General features: G+C 41.2%; 1 protein-coding gene across 1 annotated transcript in view; it reads left to right on the top strand.

Moving 5' to 3' along the window:
* The window catches only part of LOC106583634 (copine-9), a 137,483-nt gene that overhangs the window by 79,828 nt on the left and 37,480 nt on the right, over positions 1-20,175 (top strand). The window contains exon 8 of the mRNA XM_014168038.3: positions 18,607-18,670. Within this exon, the coding sequence (XP_014023513.3) occupies positions 18,607-18,670 (64 nt within the window). The remainder of the gene's footprint in view (positions 1-18,606; positions 18,671-20,175) is intronic.

Below are 20,175 nucleotides of genomic sequence, written 5' to 3'. Positions count from 1 at the left end.
AAAGATCTCCGCCACGGCACAACCCAACGGGGGGCGCCAACCCAGACAGGAAGACCACGTCAGTGACTCAACCCAGTCAAGTGACGCACCCCTCCTAGGGACGGCATGGAAGAACACCAATAAGCCAGTGACTCAGCCCCTGTAATAGGGTTAGAGGCAGAGAATCCCAGTGGAGAGAGGGGAACCGGCCAGGCAGAGACGGCAAGGACGGTTCGTTGCTCCAGAGCCTTTCCGTTCACCTTCACACTCCTGGGCCAGACTACACTCAATCATAGGACCTACTGAAGAGATGAGTCTTCAATAAAGACTTGAAGGTTGAGACCGAGTCTGCGTCTCTCACATGGGTAGGCAGACCATTCCATAAAATTGGAGCTCTATAGGAGAAAGCCCTGCCTCCAGCTGTTTGCTTCGAAATTCTAGGGACAATTAGGAGGCCTGCGTCTTGTGACGGTAGCATACGTGTAGGTATGTACGGCAGGACCAAATCGGAAAGATAGGTAGGAGCAAGCCCATGTAATGCTTTGTAGGTTAGCAGTAAAACCTTGAAATCAGCCCTTGCCTTAACAGGAAGCCAGTGTAGGGAGGCTAGCACTGATATCTTTCCGACAGATAAGATCTAAACCAGGCCAGAACTTGTCAGTGTAGACCAATTTGGGTTTCCAATCTCTCAGAAAGAATGTGGTGATCGATGATATCAAAAGCAGCACTAAGATCTAGGAGCACGAGGACAGATGCAGAGCCTCGGTCTGACATCATTAAAAGGTCACCTTCACAAGTGCAGTCTCAGTGCTATGATGGGGTTTAAAACCAGACTGAAGCGTTTCGTATACATTGTTTGTCTTCAGGAAGGCAGTGAGTTGCTGCGCAACAGCTTTTTCTAAAATGTTTGAGAGGAATGGAAGATTCGATATAGGCCGATAGTTTTTTATATTTTCTGGGTCAAGATTTGGCTTTTTGAAGAGAGGCTTTATTACTAACACTTTTAGTGAGTTTGGTACACATCCGGTGGATAGAGAGCCGTTTATTATGTTCAACATATGAGGGCCAAGCACAGAAGGCAGCTCTTTCAGTAGTTTAGTTGGAAAAGGGTCTAGTATGCAGCTTGAGGGTTTAGAGGCCATGATTATTTTCATCATTGTGTCAAGAGATATAGTACTAAAACACTTTAGTATCTCCCTTGATCCTAGGTCCTGGCAGAATTGTGCAGACTCAGGACAACGGAGCTTTGGAGGAATACGCAGATTTAAAGAGGAGTCCGTAATTTGCTTTCTAATGATCATGATCATTTCCTCAAAGAAGTTCATGAATTTATTACTGCTGAAGTGAAAGCCATCCTCTCTTGGGGAATGCTGCTTTTTAGTTAGCTTTGCGACAGTATCAAAAATAAATTTCGGATTGTTCTTATTTTCCTCAATTAAGTTGGAAATATAGGTTGATCGAGCAGCAGTGAGGGCTCTTCGATACTGCACGGTACTGTCTTTCCAAGCTAGTCGGAAGACTTCCAATTTGGTGTGGCGCCATTTCCGTTCCAATTTTCTGGAAGCTTGCTTCAGAGCTCGTGTTTTTTCTGTATACCAGGGAGCTAGTTTCTTATGACAAATGTTTTTAGGGGTGCAACTGCATCTAGGGTATTGCGCAAAGTTACATTGAGTTCCTCAGTTAGGTGGTTAACTGATTTTTGTCCTTTGATGTCCTTGGGTAGGCAGAGGGATTCTGGAAGGGCATCAAGGAATCTTTGGGTTGTCTGAGAATTAATAGCACGACTTTTAATGCTCCTTGGTTGGGGTCTGAGCAGATTATTTGTTGCGATTGCAAACGAAATAAAATGGTGGTCCGATAGTTCAGCAAGCATCCCACCCTAGTCAACAGCCAGTGGAATCGTGTGGCGCGAAATACAAATACCTCAAAAATGCTATAACTTCAATTTCTCAAACATATGACTATTTTACACCATTTTAAAGACAAGACTCTCGTTAATCTAACCACATTGTCCGATTTCAAAAAGGCTTTACAGCGAAAGCAAAACATTAGATTATGTCAGGAGAGTACCCTGCCAAAAATAATCACACAGCCATTTTCAAAGCAAGCATATAGGTCACAAAAACCAAAACCACAGCTAAATGCAGCACTAACCTTTGATGATCTTCATCAGATGACACTCCTAGGACATTATGTTATACAATACATGCATGTTTTGTTCAATCAAGTTCATATTTATATCAAAAACCAGCTTTTTACATTAGCATGTGATGTTCAGAACTAGCATACCCACCGAAAACTTCCGGTGAATTTACTAAATTACTCATGATAAACGTTCACAAAATACATAACAATTATTTTAAGAATTATAGATACAGAACTCCTTTATGCAATCGCGGTGTCAGATTTTAAAATAGCTTTTCGGCGAAAGCACATTTTGCAATATTCTGAGTACATAGCTCGGCCATCACGGCTAGCTATTTTGACACCCACCAAGTTTGGGGCTCACTAAACTCAGAATTACTATTAGAAAAATTGGATTACCTTTGCTGTTCTTCGTCAGAATGCACTCCCAGGTCATCTACTTCAACAACAAATGTTGTTTTGGTTCCAAATAATCCATAGTTATATTCAAATAGCTCCGTTTTGTTCGTGTGTTCAGGTCACTACCCGAAGGGTGATGCGCGAGCGCATTTCGTGACAAAAAAATTGAAAATATTCCATTACCGTACTTAGAAGCATGTCAAACGCTGTTTAAAATCAATTTTTATGCTATTTTTCTCGTAAAATAGCGATAATATTCCAACCGGGCAACGTTGTATTCATTCAAAGGCTGAAAGAAAAAAATGGAGTAGTCTCGTGAACGTGCATCTCAGTCTCACTGTCCCCAGGCTGACCACTTACAAACTCTGCTGCTGTTCTTTGCCCAGAGACAGCAGACATCCCATTCCACTTTCTGGTGGCTTGAGAGCCAATGGGAGCCTTAGAAAGTGTCACGTTACAGCACACATGCTGTATTTTCGATAGAGATGCAACAGAAGGACAACAAATTGTCAGACAGGGCACTTCCTGTATGGAATCTTCTCCGGTTTTGGCCTGCCATATGAGTTCTGTTATACTCACAGACACCATTCAAACAGTTTTAGAAACTTTAGAGTGTTTTCTATCCAAATCTACTAATTATATGCATATTCTCATTTCTGGGCAAGAGTAGTAACCAGTTTAAATCGGGTACGTTTTTTATCCGGCCGTGCAAATACTGCACCCTAGCCCCAACTTGTTAAGATCCACAACATTTATTCCACGGGACAGAACTAGGTCCAGAGTATGACTGTGGCAGTGAGGAGGTCCAGAGACATGTTGGACAAAACCCACTGAGTCGATGATGGCTCCGAAAGCCTTTTGGAGTGGATCTGTGGACTTTTCCATGTGAATATTAAAGTCACCAAAAGGGGCGTTATACATGACTGTGATTATAATTGAAGAGAATTCTCTTGGTAGATAATGCGGTTGGCATTTGATTGTGAGGAATTCTAAGTCAGGTGAACAAAATGACTTGAGTTCCTGTATGTTGTTCTGATCACACCACGTCTCGTTAATCATAAGGCATACACCCCCGCCCTTCTTCTTACCAGAGAGATGCTTGTTTCTGTCGGCGCGATGCGTGAAGAAACCAGGTGGCTGTACCGACTCAGATAGCGTGTCTCAAGTGAGCCATGTTTCCGTGAAACAAAGAACGTTACAGTCTCAGATGTCTCTCTGGAATGCTACTCTTGCTCAGATTTCGTCTACCTTGTTGTTAAGAGACTTGACATTGGCGAGTAGTATGCTCGGGAGCGGTGCACGATGTGCCCGTCTACGGAGCCTGACCAGAAGACCGCTCCATCTGCCCCTTCTTCTACGGCGTCGTTGTTTTTGGTCGCCTGCTGGGATCCGATCCATTGTCCTGGGTGATGGGCCAAACAGAGGATCCGCTTCGGGAAAGTCGTATTCCTGATCGTAATGTTGGTGAGTTGACGTTGCTCTTATATCCAATAGTTCCTCCCGACTGTATGTAGTAAAACCTAAGATTACCTGGGGTAACAATGTAAGAAATAACACATAAAAAAGCAAAATACTGCATAGTTTCCTAGGAACGCGAAGCGAAGCAGCCATCTTTGTCAGCGCCACAAGTATCTCCCTCCCCTCTTTGTCTCACTCTTCCTCTTTTATCCATCTCCCTCCCCTCTCTCTCTCTCTTCCTCTTTCTATCTCCCTCCCCTCTCTCTCACTCTTCCTCTTTCTATCTCCCTCCCCTCTTTGTCTCACTTCCCCTTTCTATCTCCCTCCCCTCTCTCGCTCTCACTCTTCCTCTTTCTATCTCCCTCCCCTCTCTCTCACTCTTCCTCTTTCTATCTCCCTCCCCTCTTTGTCTCACTCTTCCTCTTTTATCCATCTCCCTCCCCTCTCTGTCTCACTCTTCCTCTTTCTATCTCCCTCCCCTCTCTCTCTCTCACTCTTCCTCTTTCTATCTCCCTCCCCTCTCTCTCTCTCTCTCTCTCTCACTCTTCCTCTTTCTATCTCCCTCCCCTCTCTCTCACTCTTCCTCTTTCTATCTATTTCCCTCCCCTCTCTGTCTCACTCTTCCCTGTTCTATCTCTCCTCTCTGTATTCCTCTCTCGCTCTCACTCTTCCTCTTTCTATCTCCCTCCCCTCTCTCTCACTCTTCCTCTTTCTATCTCCCTCCCCTCTTTGTCTCACTCTTCCTCTTTTATCCATCTCCCTCCCCTCTCTGTCTCACTCTTCCTCTTTCTATCTCCCTCCCCTCTCTCTCTCTCACTCTTCCTCTTTCTATCTCCCTCCCCTCTCTCTCTCTCTCTCTCTCTCACTCTTCCTCTTTCTATCTCCCTCCCCTCTCTCTCACTCTTCCTCTTTCTATCTATCTCCCTCCCCTCTCTGTCTCACTCTTCCCTGTTCTATCTCTCCTCTCTGTATTCCTCCCTCTTTCTCCTCTTTCTATCTCTCTCCCCCCCATCTATCCCCCCTCCCTCTCTCTGGTGAACATGTTTTTCATCAGAAGGCCGGGTAATTGAATGAGCTGCTCCTGCTGTCACTCACCCTGTCGCCCTGTCATTCCCATCAGCGGGTGACGGGTGGGCGAGGGACGGGGGTGGTGTGGTGAGGGGCTGGGGTGTAGAGCAGGGGCCAAGCTTGTCACACCACCAGCATCCCCCTCCCTGTAATCAAAATGAACATTCGCCTCCCTGTGCAGTGGCCCCATGGGAGACCCTATTTCGGGGCTATCGCCTTTCTCGCTCCTCCATCCCTTCCATTCCTCCACTTCGCTCCCCACCTTCTCTTTCCATCATGCCCATGACCGATCTCTCTGTTGTGGAGAGTAGGCAGCTGAGTAGACCTGTGGCACAGTTAAATTGCAAAGAGCTCCTCTCCTGTGTTATACCTATGTCCCTGAGAAAGACCACAAATTATGTATTTTTTTTTTTTAATTCGTCTGATTTCCAACGTTCCGGGACTACTTTGAGTGGAGCCCTTTTCTAGACAAGGTCAGGTGATTGGGGAAGCAGTGTCTGAGTTATCGAGATCAAAGAAATGAATGCCTTTATCGCTTTTACTCAGTGCTGTGGGTGACGTACTGAAGGTTATTGTACAGAAAGTTCTACAGTGCAGAAGTATGTAACTGTTTATTCATTACACGGCAGGTTGACAAAGATAGTGCCCGACAGTAGTTTGAAAAAGATACTGGCTACAGAATCCATATAAGGAACTCCTTCAGTTGTCAGTCATGTTCATGTGACATTAGTGTGTATGTAGTGTGCACCTCATTATTTTATTAAAAGATTTTGTCAAAAGAGACCTATATTGTGACACCTTCGAGTGATGTATAGCTGACGTTTTTGATAAATGTGTTCTTGACATAGACATGCAGCTAACTCACACAGTGATTAATTACGCAATAAAAGCAAATAGCAGCTTACAATTGAAACGTCTATCCCCTACCTTAATACACCCTAAACCAAGCCCTACACTCATCTTGACTAGCCATACCTTAACAGTAACCCAGACTCCTAGAGGTGAGGTGATGCATGTGAGTTGTGATGAGCTCACATTATAGCCATTCTATAAACAGTATATCCCAAGCACAAACCTGAAGGAAGCTTGGTCTCGATGGTCCTTTCCGGATCTGGCTATTATTACCAATGACATGTCGCCATGGCAACAACTTATCCACAGGAGTGAGGGGTCATGGACGTGGCAACACTTCCTCAGACTACCTGTCACTAGGCACTACCCAGGAAAGGCCCGCTACTCTTGGGATGTGAAGAGGGAGGACTGGCCTGAATAGATCAAATGTTGTATATATCATAGACAGTGTAGCTAGTAACCTGCCGTGTCTTTGAAAACCAGGCCAGATCACAATATGCTGGCATTGATCTTCTGAGTGTCCGGTCTTGAATATTATTGCTTTAGTGCATAGGTGGTTTTTAATCTACAGGTCAAACTAAACACACTCAAACCAAAATTAAAATGCTTTACTTGTTGTATTCAGACCTGTTCACATCAGTCTCGGTGTGAAAAACCATGACAAGTTTGCTAACAAAACCCCAACGTTCCCCCAAATAATGACTTTTATCTGGGGAAACTAATTTAAATAGATGAAGATATATTGATGAAATGAAGAGTATGCACTGTATTTTCAAAAAGGCAAATAAAATATTGAAAAATATCATTACACAATAAAGAAAGTGCTTTCAATAACTGTTTTACTCTCCTGAGATGTACAGTGCCTTTAGAAACTATTGCCTTTTTCCAAACTTTGTTGTGCTACAGCCTGAATTTAAAATGGATTCAATTGAGATTTTGTGTCACTGATCTACACACAATACCCCATAATGTCAAAGTGGAATTATGTTTTTAGAAATGTTTACAAATGAATTAAAAATGAAAAGCTGAAATGTCTTGAGTCAATAAGTATTCAACCACTTTGTTATGGCAAGCCTAAATAAGTTCAGGACTTAAAATGTGCTTATTAACAAGTCACATAATAATTTGTATGGACTCACTCTGTGTGCAATAATAGTGTTTAACATTATTTTGGAATGACAACCTCGTCTCTGTACCTCACACATACAATTATCTTTAAGGTCCCTCAGTCGAGCAGTGAATTTCAAACACAGATTCAACTACAAAGACCAGGGAGGTTTACCGATGTCTCGCAAAGAAGGCCACCTACAGTATTGGTAGATACAGGCGTCCTTACTAACCCAGTTGCCGGAGAGGAAGGAAACCGCTCAGGGATTTCACCATGAGGCCAATGGTGACTTTAAAACAGTTACAGAGTTTAATGGCTGTGATAGGAGAAAACTGAGGATGGATCAACAACATTGTAGCTACTCCACAATACTAACCTAGATGACAGAGTGAAAAGAAGGAAGCCTGTACAGAATACAAATATTCCAAAACATGCATCCTGTTTGCAAAAAGGCACTAAAGTAAAAGTGCAAATAATCTGGCAAAGAAATCAACTTCATGTCCTGAATACAAAGTGTTATGTTTGGGGCAAATCCAACGCAACACATCACTGAGTACCACTCTTCATATTTTCAAGCATGGTGGTGGCTGCTTGTCATCGGCAAGGACTAGGGAGTTTTTTAGGATAAAATAAATAGAATTGAGCTAAGCACAAGCGAAATCCAAGATGAAAACCTGGTTGTCAGCTTTCCAATAGACACTGAGAGACAACTTCACCTTTCAGCCAAATAGGTCAAATATACACTGGATTTACTTTCCAAGATGACATTAAATGTTCCTGAATAGCCTAGTTACAGTTTTTACTTAATCTATGGCAAGAGTTGAAAATGTCTGTCTAGCAATGATTAACAACCAACTTGACATAGCCTGAAGAATTTTTTAAAGAATAATTTGCAAATATTGTACAATCCAGGTGTACAAAGCTCTTAGAGACTTACCCAGAAAGACTCACAGCTGTAATCGCTGCTAAAGGTGATTTTAAACATGTATTTACTCAAATGGTTGAATACTCATGGAAGCAAGGTATAATAAAGTAACATTTTTTATGATAAAAAAATAATGTTAGAATTATTCGTCCCTTTGACATGACAGAGTATTTTGTGTAGATCATTGACAAAAAATGGCAATTAAATCCATTTTAATCCCATCTTGTAACACAACAAAACGTGTAATAAGTCAAGGGGTGTGAATAATTTCTGAAGGCACTGTATAGTATGTATCAGATCAAAGTCTAGTTTTGTAAATTATTTTTGATGAATCCTGTTAGCTACTTTAAAATTGAGATATTCTATTGGTAACTATTTCAAATGTGTTTAGTCAATGGTCATGAATATTGGATGCCTATTTGTAATGAAGGATTTCTCTTCTTCAACTCCCACTGACTCTAGTCTTTTCATAGAGGAAGGAGGGACATGCCCCCATAAACTGAGAATCAAAAGCAAAACCCAGACAAAGACATATATCGTCTTTGGATTCTCACTTCTGAAATAAGTTTTGTTTTGTTACAAAAGTTGAGTTGCTAATTGTTGACCTCAAACGTCGGCTTGAGTGATGCCTGTATGGTTCATACACATTTCTGGACAATATTCTGTCCATGTACAGATAGGCACCCCTTTTGGCTCAACAGAAGCCCCAGAGGCAAAGGTTATGTATAGCCTCTAACTTTGTATTCTCCCCCTGTTTAGATGATTGATGGATGGTCAGACAAGAATCAAACCTTACAATCTGTTTCGTGTATTAGTTAATGGGCCTGTATTGATTGTGTTGGAGATCTAGTCTACAATCAAGTTCTGGATTATAATGGTTGCAATAGTTCTGTCATGTAAGGACAGGGAATAGGGTAAATTAACTGGTATTATACAACAGTGACAGTCAGGGGTCCCGCCAACGTGCTGTAGCCCAGCTATTTTAACTAAGTACCTGCTGACAGGGTGGGGGAACCCCACTGTAAAGCTGTGGAGGATGAATAAAATACATAACATTCATCTACACAGCAGTTTTAGCAATGTGACTCAGTATGGAGCCTGTGTGGTGTGTGTGTGTGTGTGTGTGTGTGTGTGTGTGTGTGTGTGTGTGTGTGTGTGTGTGTGTGTGTGTGTGTGTGTGTGTGTGTGGGAGAGAGAGGGGAACCTCAGCAGGCAGTGGGAGGACAACGGTGTGTGTGCGTGGAGACTGCTGGAAACACACACTTTCACACACACACACTGGCAACTAGAAATGCACTTCACACACTATGACATTCCTGAGTCATTCCACCTGAAAAGGTACAAGACACTCACCATCTCAGATTGTTTGGAAATCATTTCTGTAGTTAGAAACAGGTGAGATTAGAATTCCTGAAACATTATTTTGTTGAAATATTATTTTGATCTCTGAGAAATTAAGCTAATTGATTGCTGCCAAACTGGCCATTTTAGTTAATATGATTCATATAATCTTCAATAAATATAGTACATAACATCCGATTTGGATCATAGTTCTTCCTAACAATGAGTAAGACATGATGATCCAATAAAATTATACAAAATTATTTTAAAAGAACAACCAGTATACAGTATCAGTTATGTATGTCTGACAAGTAGTATGGAGCTGCTGCTTGGAGTATTGTTTCTTCATCGTTTGTAATGTATTCCCTGGGAATCTGGTGATGGTTTTCTTCCCCTGTTCAGAGAAATAAGCCATTAACTTCTATGGGCTAGGTGGGACGTTTGCGTCCCACCCTAGTCAACAGCCAATGGAATCGCGTGGCCGAAATACAAATACCTAAAAAATGCTTTAACTTCAATTTCTCAAACATATGACTATTTTACACCATTTTAAAGACAAGACTCTCGTTAATCTAACCACATTGTCCGATTTCAAAAAGGCTTTACAGCGAAAGCAAAACATTAGATTATGCAAAAAATAATCACACAGCCATTTTCAAAGCAAGCATATGTGTCACAAAAACCAAAACCACAGCTAAATGCAGCACTAACCTTTGATGATCTTCATCAGATGACACTCCTAGGACATTATGTTATACAGTACATGCATGTTTTGTTCAATCAAGTTCATATTTATATCAAAAATCAGCTTTTTACATTAGCATGTGATGTTCAGAACTAGCATACCCACCGAAAACTTCCGGTGAATTTACTAAATTACTCATGATAAACGTTCACAAAATACATAACAATTATTTTAAGAATTATAGATACAGAACTCCTTTAAGCAATCGCGGTGTCAGATTTTAAAATAGCTTTTCGGCGAAAGCACATTTTGCAATATTCTGAGTACATAGCTCGGCCATCACGGCTAGCTATTTTGACACCCACCAAGTTTGGGGCTCACTAAACTCAGAATTACTATTAGAAAAATTGGATTACCTTTGCTGTTCTTCATCAGAATGCACTCCCAGGACTTCTACTTCAACAACAAATGTTGTTTTGGTTCCAAATAATCCATAGTTATATTCAAATAGCTCCGTTTTGTTTGTGCGTTCAGGTCACTATCCGAAGGGTAACGCGCGAGCGCATTTCGTGACAAAAAAATGCGAAATATTCCACTACCGTACTTAGAAGCATGTCAAACGCTGTTTAAAATCAATTTATATGCTATTTTTCTCATAAAATAGCGATAATATTCCAACCGGGCAACGTTGTATTCATTCAAAGGCTGAAAGAAAAAAAATTGAGAAGTCTCGTGAACGCGCATCTCAGTCTCACTGTCCCCAGGATGACCACTTACAAACTCTGTTGCTGTTCTTTGCCCAGAGACAACAGACACCCCATTCCACTTTCTGGCGGCTTTAGAGAGCCAATGGGAGCTTTAGAAAGTGTCACGTTACAGCACATATGCTGTATTTTCGATAGAGATGCAACAGAAGGACAACAAATTGTCAGACAGGGCACTTCCTGTATGGAATCTTCTCAGGTTTTGGCCTGCCATATGAGTTCTGTTATACTCACAGACACCATTCAAACAGTTTTAGAACCGTCAGAGTGTTTTCTATCCAAATCTACTAATTATATGCATATTCTCGTTTCTGGGCAAGAGTAGTAACCAGTTTAACCCTTTCACACGTACCATCACACGGGGTGTGATCGTTCTACAGTGGTCCCTGAAGTGTACGATCACACCCCGTGTGATTAGAACACTCATTTAGAACGCTCATTTAGAACGGCCAGTTTCGAATGACGCAACAATCAACATTTGAGCTGGCCACACTTTTTTCAGAAACTATTTACACAAACACAGTCCTTACAAAGTTATGTCCAGAATGTGAGCAGTTTATTTTTGGATGCAATGTTCAGATATTCACAGAAGTATCTATAGCATAACACAATCATCCTAACCGGAAAAATGTAGGCTACATTTGTCCTAGCGCTGAGGAAAGATTGACGCAGCACAAGCGGTCATATTTTCTAACTCTCGGCTGACATAAACTACACTATGAATTAGCTAATAGCAATTACTATGTACAATTAATCACATCACGGGTGAGCTCACCGTTGATCAAAATAATTGAGTAAAACACTTTCTAGAAATCGAAAGAAATCCGACGATTAGTTTCAGCGCGCAGCCATGCTTTTTTACCTCACAGAAACCGAAGATAATAAGAGAAGACGAGATGAATTGTTGAAGGGGTGTGGTCTACCATCATTCACATCCCACATTCACTTCCTGAAGTTCTCAAAAAATGAGTGAACCCTTACTCACCTCATTTTGTTATAGCATCTTTGGTGTGACAGACGATCAAGTGAAACCCAGAATGTATTGTATGTCAACAAACATGGCTCCATACACAAAGCTGGAATTAGCTTAGCTCATCATAATCAGTACAACCTTCAAAACATTATTTTACACACATACTATGCGCCCTTTACAATTTATGCAAAAATCGGAACGCATGATTTATCACGGGTAATTGAAAAACGTAAATAAAATAGTAAATATATCAATAATACCACACAAAACATTTTCTGATAGTGATTTATTGATACAAGTTGCACGTTTAGGTAGTCAATCACGGTAACCTCTCACTCCCACTCTGAGCCATTCAGTGTTGTTGTTTATGTAACAATCACATCCTGGAATGGAGAGAACGTTGGAACATCACGTGCATAAAAAAACTCACGCTGGGGCGACCGTTAGAGATATTTGGAACTCACGCGTTAAAGGGTTAAATCGGGTACGTTTTTTATCCGGCCGTGAGAATACTGCCCCCTAGCCCCAACAGGTTAAAGTCCCTTGCATTCTTGACCATAAATAGGTGTGAAAGTACCAGGTTTTAACCACTAGATGCCGCTGTTCCTGCTACTGCCACCACACCCTTTATCCATTTTGCTGGTCTCTTGTGTTAATTAAATGGAACACAACGTTTTCTTTACAACTTTGGGTAGAAAACAAATAGCTTTTCCTCATGATGAAAATAAATAGTGTGGTCAATTGTGTAGTCAAGCCAGTCCTCCATGAAAGCAATTCAGTTTGTCCTTCTCCTAGCAACCTAATGCTTCAATTCCTTGAATAGTCAAAAAATGGTGGGACTTTTACCGTTAAAGACCATTAGAGACCATAACATTGAAACCATTAGAACTGCTGTAGCCTAATGGTTTGTCTAAGAGGTGGACAAACTGAATTGCTTTCATGGAGGGCTTTAATTGTGAGAATGATCACACAATTTATTTTAATCATTAGCAAAAGCAATTGGTTTTCTACCCAAAGTTGCAAATAAAAGTTAGAAGGAAACTATCACCAGATTCCCAGGGAATACATTACAAAGGTTGAAGAAACAATACTCCAAGCTGCAGCTCCATACTACTTATCAGACATACAGAACTGATATTTTGGGGGGGGATTCCTCATGTCTTACTCATTATTAGGAAGAATTATAGTCCGAATTGGATGTTTGGTAATGTATTTATGGAAGATAATATGAATCCTATCAAAATGGCCAATTTGGGTGCAATCAAATTATATCTCAACAAAATTATGTTTCAAGAATGCTAATCTTATCAGTTTCTATCTACAGATATGATTTCAGAACAATCTGAGATGGTTGGTGACATGGCTTGCTAAAATGACATTGACGTATTGACTTCAGTCATATTGACCATCTCTATTACCTGCTGTGCTGCAGTTCTACAATATATCCCTGAGATGAAACCAGGGGCGCAATTTTTGTCCCCCCCAGTTTTATCATTGGAATGTGATACAAAACAAGGCAACTCTGTGATTTAGGACCATGCGGATGCCTCTGAGCGGTGAGGTAGGCTGTTTGGAGTGTTTATCCGACTGGATTTAAAATTAAAAAAAGTTTAAAAGTTATGTCCACCACTTTTTTTTATCCAAAGTTGCACCCCTGGATGAAACCATTTTCACAAGGCATCAATAGAGACATCCAGCCTTCCAGGTAGTGTTTGAATTGGGCCTGGTGGCGAGAGACTGGCTATGTCTTGATTCTCCTCATTTTTCCAGAAGTGTGCACTTGCAATGGTGGAAAAATCCCACTAGCCAATACTTAAATCCATGACAGGGAGTGAATATTCAAGTGCACGCTTCGGGAGAGGGGTGGAGAATTGGGACGTGTTGAATGTCAAATGAAGGTCTCATGTTAACATGCTACATGTGGAAGTCATTAGAAGTCGAGACGCGAGGCAGCTCATATATCATCAACATTAGGGCTTCTTGTTAACGAGGAAGGGTGGAAGGAGGCAAAAATGATTTAAAAGAAATAATATGATTTAAAAGAAATAATATCACGTGAATGAATTATGGTTTGGATGGCTGCTGTCTGAGTTTTTACCTGCCTCTCATCACAATGCCGGCGTGACTGTACTTACAAAGAGGTGGAGGAGGTAGAGGGTGTGTGTGTGTGTGTTTGTTTGTGTGTGTGCGCGTGTGTGTGTATGTGCGGGTTTGTACTTATATGTGTGTTTAACAGAACCAAGGGTGTTAAGGTGTATTTTCTGACAGCAACCAAATCTGAGTGTGCCCTTGTGAAGTAATCAGGCTGTCACAGTGGCTTAGCAGAGAATACAGAAGACCTGGAATCCTGGGTAGAGAAGTTGTGAGGGCTTTGTAAGCATTGTGGACAGCCTTGTAAAGAGGCTGTCAACCCGACAGGTGTGTGTGTGGCAAAGGTATTTACGACAACACCCTTAGATCTCACAGCAAGCGTGTTAATCATCCTATAGCCCCTCTTAGAATATGTATAATGGAATGCCAAGTGGATGGAGAAAATCATTTGATTACATGATGGATTTGACCGTCTGTCAACTTGTTCTGATTCTGAATGTTGTGTCAACCATTGTTACTCAACAATCTCATGGAAGCAGATTCATGCCAAAATAAATATCAATCAATCAAATATATTTATAAAGCCTTTTTTACATCAGCTGATGTCACAAAGTGCTATACAGAAACCCAGTCTAAAACCCCAAACAGCAAGCAATGCAGATGTAGAAGCACGGTGGCTAGGAAAAACTCCCTAGAAAGGCGGGAACCTAGAAAGAAACCTACAGAGGAACCAGGTTCTGAGGGGTGGCTGTGCCGAGTGGAGATTATAAGAGTACATGGCCATTAAGGCCAGATTGTTCTTCAAGATGTTCAAACGTTCATAGATGACCAGCAGGGTCAAATAATAATCACAGTGTTGTAGAGTGTGCCACAGGTCAGTACCTCAGGAGTAAATCTCAGTTGGCTTTTCATAGCCAAGCATTCAAGGGTCGAGACAGCAGGTGCGGTAGAGAGAGAGAGAATTGAAAACAGCAGGTCCGGGACAAGGTAGTACGTCCGGTAAGCAGGTCAGGATTCCATAGCCACAGGCAGAAGACTGGAGCAGCAGCACGACCAGGTGGACTGGGGACAGCCATCAGGTCGTCAGTCATCAGGTCAGGTAGTCCTGAGACATGGACCTAGGGCTCAGGTCCTCTGGGAGGGGAGGGAGAGAGAGAGAATTAGAGGGATCATATTTAAATTCACTCACGACACCAGATAAGACAGGAGAATTACACGAGATATAACAGACTGACCCCCGACACATAGACTATTGCTGCATAGATACTGGAGGCTGAGACGGGGGGGTCAGGGGACACTGTGGCCCCGTCCGACGAGGGATATCAACCAACTTACTACCCTAAGACAAGGCTGAGTATAGCCCACAAAGATCTCCTCCACCGCACGAGCCGGAGGGGGCGCAGAACCGGACAGGAAGATCACGTCAGTGACTCAACACACTCAAGTGACACACCTCCTAGGGACGGCATGGAAGAGCACTAGTAAGCCAGTGACTCAGCCCCCGCAATACTGTCAGAGGCAGAGAATCCCAATGGAGAGAGGGGAGCTGGCCAGGCAGAGACAGCAAGGGCGGTTCGTCGCTCCAGTGCCTTGCCATTCACCTGGGCCCGACTACACTCAGTCATAGGACCTACTGAAGAGATGAGCCTTCAGTTTGCTTTGAAATTCTAGGGACTATAAGGAGGGCTGCGTCTTGTGACCGTACTGTACGTGTAGGTATGTACGGCAGGATCAAATCAGAGCGATAGGTAGGAGCAAGCCCATGTAATGCTTTGTAGGTTAGCGGTAAAACCTTAAAATCAGCCCTAGCCTTAACAGGAAGCCAGAGGCTAGCACTGGAGTAATATGATAAAATTGTTTGGTTCAAGTCAAGATTCTAGCAGCCGTGTTTAGCACTAACTGAAGTGTATTTAGTGCTTTATCCGGGTAGCCGGAGAGTAGAGCATTGCAGTAGTCTAATCTAGGAGTGACAAAAGTATGAATTAGTTTTTCTTGCATCGTTTTTAGACAAAATGTTTCTGATATTTGCAATTTTACAAGAATGGAAAAAAACTGTCCTTGAAATATTCTTGATATATTCGTCAAAAGAGAGATCAGGGTCCAGAGTAAAGCAGAGGTTCTTCACAGTTTTATTTGAGACGACTGAACAACCTTCAGGATTAATTATCATATCCAACAGCAGATCTCTTTGTTTCTTGGGACTTAGAACTAGCATCTGTCTGTCTGAGTTTAAAAGTTAAACATTTGCCGCCATCCACTTCCTTATGTCTGAAACACAGGCTTCCAGGGTAGGCAATTTTGGGGCTTCACCATGTTTCATCGAAATGTACAGCTGTGTGCCGTCCGCATAGCAGTGAAAGTTGACATTGTGTTTCCGGATGACATCACCAAGAGGTAGAATATATAGTGAAAACAACAATGGTCCTAAAACAGAACCTTGAGGAACACCGAAACGTACAATTGATTTGTCAGAGGACAAACCATCCACAGAAACGAACTGAAATCTTGCAGAGCCTTGGTCTGATGCCATTAAAAGGTCAAGCATTGTGAATTGTTTTTCTATATAAATGATCTTCTTGGGAAGAGAAACCTGATGCTTCTATCCTCTCTCTGTCGTTGACACACGTCTAATGAAACTGTTCCCAAACCATGGCTCACAACAAATTGATCAATAGCGGTACCAGAAATGTAAAAGCTGTCCCCTTGTTAAATAGGGATTCCCCTCAATCCCTGTGCGGCCTACATCCAGCGAAAAATCATATCACCATTAGCATAACAAAATGTAATAATTTTTTTTTTCATTTTTTTTTTTCAAATTATATCGTTTTATAGATACACCTCTCCTGAATCGAACCACGTTGTCCGATTTCAAAAAGGTTTTACAGCAAAAGCAAAACATTAGATTATGTTAGAGGAGTATATCGTAAAAGTAGCCACATAGCCATTTTCCGACCAACCACATGCATCACAAATAACCAAAAAACAGCTAAATGCAGCACTAACCTTTTACAAACTTAATCAGATGACACTCCTAGGACATCATGTTACACAATACATGCGTTCTTTTGTTCGATAAAGTTCATATTTATATATAAAAACAGAATTTTACATCGGCGCGTAACGTTGACTAACTATTTTCCCTCAAATGCATCCGGTGAAACAGTGGTACAATTTACTAAATTACTATTCGAAAACATTTTTAAAATGTAATATTGTCATTCTAAGATTTATAGATGAATATCTCTTGAAAGCACCTGTAATGCCAGATTTAAAAATAACTTTACTGGGTAATCACACTTTGATATAAAAGGGGATGCGATACTCAGAACAATAGGCTAGCAATAGCAATAGGCTAGCCATCTTGGAACAATCACATATCACATCTAGTCTTGTATACTACTGTCAATAATCCCTTACCTTTGATTATCTTCATCCTTAGGCACTTCCAGGAATCCCAGGTCCACAACAAATGTATTTTTGTTCGAAAAAGTTAATCCTTTACGTCCCAATAGCTTGTTCTTGTTAGCGCGTTCTGAAGGCTTCACCAAAAGTTCCGACGTGCGCAGGGCTACTCTTTCAACAAAATGCATTTTTTTCTTATTTAGGTTCTTTCAAACATGTCAAACGTTGTATAACATAAATCTGTAGGGCCTTTTTCAACGAGAGCTCCAATATGATTCGAGGGGGACGATTGCATTGTGTTTCAAAACGTTTCGAAACGGGAGGGTAACCAGGGGCGCCGGCGTCATAATGGTGATGACCCTCTCCGTGTGATCACGTTCCACAGCGTGTAATTTTGTCAGTTTTCACAGTAGGAGACTCAAATCACTTTGTAAAGACTGGGGACATCTAGTGGAAGCAATAGGAAGTGCTCAATGAACCATAGCTCACGGTGTGATTAATAGGCAACGTGATGAAGTTGAGTTCGCAATTCAGAATTCCACTTCCTGTTTCGATCTGTCTCGGGGTTTTGACTGCCATATGAGTCCTGTTATACTCACAGACACCATTCAAACAGTTTTAGAAACTTTAGGGTGTTTTCTATCCACAAGTATTAATTATATGCATATCCTAGCTTCTGAGTTTGAGTAGTAGGCCATTTAAAATGGGCACAATTTTTTTTCAAAATGCGCTGTGGCTCCCCCTATCCTAGGCGACCGTCAAGAGGTTAACACTAGCCCATCCAGCCTCTATTTTTCAATCTAATGTCATTATAATTACCCTGATCACCTCATACATCATTTGATAGAAACTCCAATAGGCCCTAAATATAATTGGTCTGCTTGGATTGAATGGTAATGTCCCATATTGCACCATATTCCCTATTTATGGGCTCTATGGGCTCTGGTAAAAAGTAGTGCACTATATAGGGAATAAGGTGCCATTTGGGATTCAGAACATGTGTGGAGGAGGAGAAGAATCTCCCTGGACTGCCCCCGTCTGTTTATATGAAAGATAATTGAATCATCCCAAAATCTGATCTGAGGTCAGGCCTATTCCACCGGGTGTATTATGTGGTGTGCTAATGTGGAGTGATGGGCTGTTTTCTGACCTGTTGATTTGGAGTCTGAAGGTGTGGTAGTAAAGTTATCAGGATTGACTATTTAGACCACAACTGTTAACATGAGGTGAGCTATGGTCTCGACCTTCCATACCATGTACACATGATTGCGTACAGAGAGGCACACTAATAGATCCATTCCACATGCATTACAATAGCTAATTATGTACACAAATCACCCACACAGGACCCGAAACCAGTACTTATCATTTTTTGTATTTCTTTCTTTCCTCTCCCTGAACTGTCTGTCTCTCCAGTGGGATCCCAGGAAAGAAGTGTGGGAACATCATATTCACCGCTGAGGAACTGAGTAACTGCAGGGTCAGTAAAACACACGTTGTTTAGTTTATCTCTGGTTATCACATACACACACACACACATTTTGTTCTCAGTGGTGTAAAGTACTTAAGAAGTACTTAAGTAAAAATACTTTAAAATACTACTTAAGTCGTTTTTTAGGGTATCTGTATTTTACTTTACCATTTATATTTTTGATACTTTTACTTTTACTTCACTACATTCCTAAAGAAAATAATGTACTTTTTACTCCATACATTTTCCTTGACATCCAAAAGAAATCGTTACATTTTGAATGCTTAGCAGGACAGGAAAATGGTCCAATTCTCACTCACTTATCAAGAGAACATCCCTGGTCATCCTACTGCCTCTGATCTGGCACACTCACTAAACACACATGCTTTGTTTGTAAGTGATGTCTGAGTGTTGGAGTTGCTTAATGTAAGGAATATGAAACGATTTATAATTGTACTTTTACTTTTGATACTTAACTTCTCTAGGGCCAGTGGGACGATTTCGTCCCACCTACGTAACAGCCAGTGGAATCCCGTGGCACGTTATTCAAATACCTTAGAAATGCTATTACTTCAATTTCTCAAACATATGACTATTTTACACCATTTTAAAGACAAGACTCTCGTTAATCTAACCACACTGTCCGATTTCAAAAAGGCTTTACAACGAAAGCAAAACATTAGATTATGTCAGCAGAGTACCCAGCCAGAAATAATCAGACACCCATTTTTTAAGCTAGCATATAATGTCACAAAAACCCAGAAGACAGCTAAATGCAGCACTAACCTTTGATGATCTTCATCAGATGACACACCTAGGACATTATGTTATACAATACATGCATGTTTTGTTCAATCAAGTTCATATTTATATCAAAAACCAGCTTTTTACATTAGCATGTGACGTTCAGAACTAGCATACCCCCGCAAACTTCCGGTGAATTCACTAACAATTTACTAAATTACTCACGATAAACGTTCACAAAAAGCATAACAATTATTTTAAGAATTATAGATACAGAACTCCTCTATGCACTCGATATGTCCGATTTTAAAATAACTTTTTCGGTGAAAGCACATTTTGCAATATTCTAAGTACATAGCCCAGCCATAGCCTTCCCTGTAGCTCAGTTGGTAGAGCATGGTGTTTGCAACACCAGGGTTGTGGGTTCGATTCCCACGGGGGGCCAGCACAGAAAAAAAAATGTATGAAATTCTATGAAATGTATGCATTCACTACTGTAAGTCGCTCTGGATAAGAGCGTCTGCTAAATGACTAAAATGTAAATGTAAAATCACGGGCTAGCTATTTAGACACCCGGCAAGTTTAGCACTCACCAATATCAGATTTACTATTATAAAAGTTTGATTACCTTTTGTTGTCTTCGTCAGAATGCACTCCCAGGACTGCTACCTCAATAACAAATGTTGGTTTGGTCCAAAATAATCCATCGTTATATCTGAATAGCGGCGTTTTGTTCGTGCGTCCCAGACACTATCCGAAATGGTAAATCA

Source organism: Salmo salar, chromosome 22 (genome assembly GCF_965601325.2).
Source record: "Salmo salar chromosome 22, fSalSal1, whole genome shotgun sequence".
Lineage (NCBI taxonomy): Eukaryota > Metazoa > Chordata > Actinopteri > Salmoniformes > Salmonidae > Salmo > Salmo salar.
Note: the sequence above shows the minus strand (reverse complement) of the source record. Positions and strands in the feature narration are given on the sequence as shown.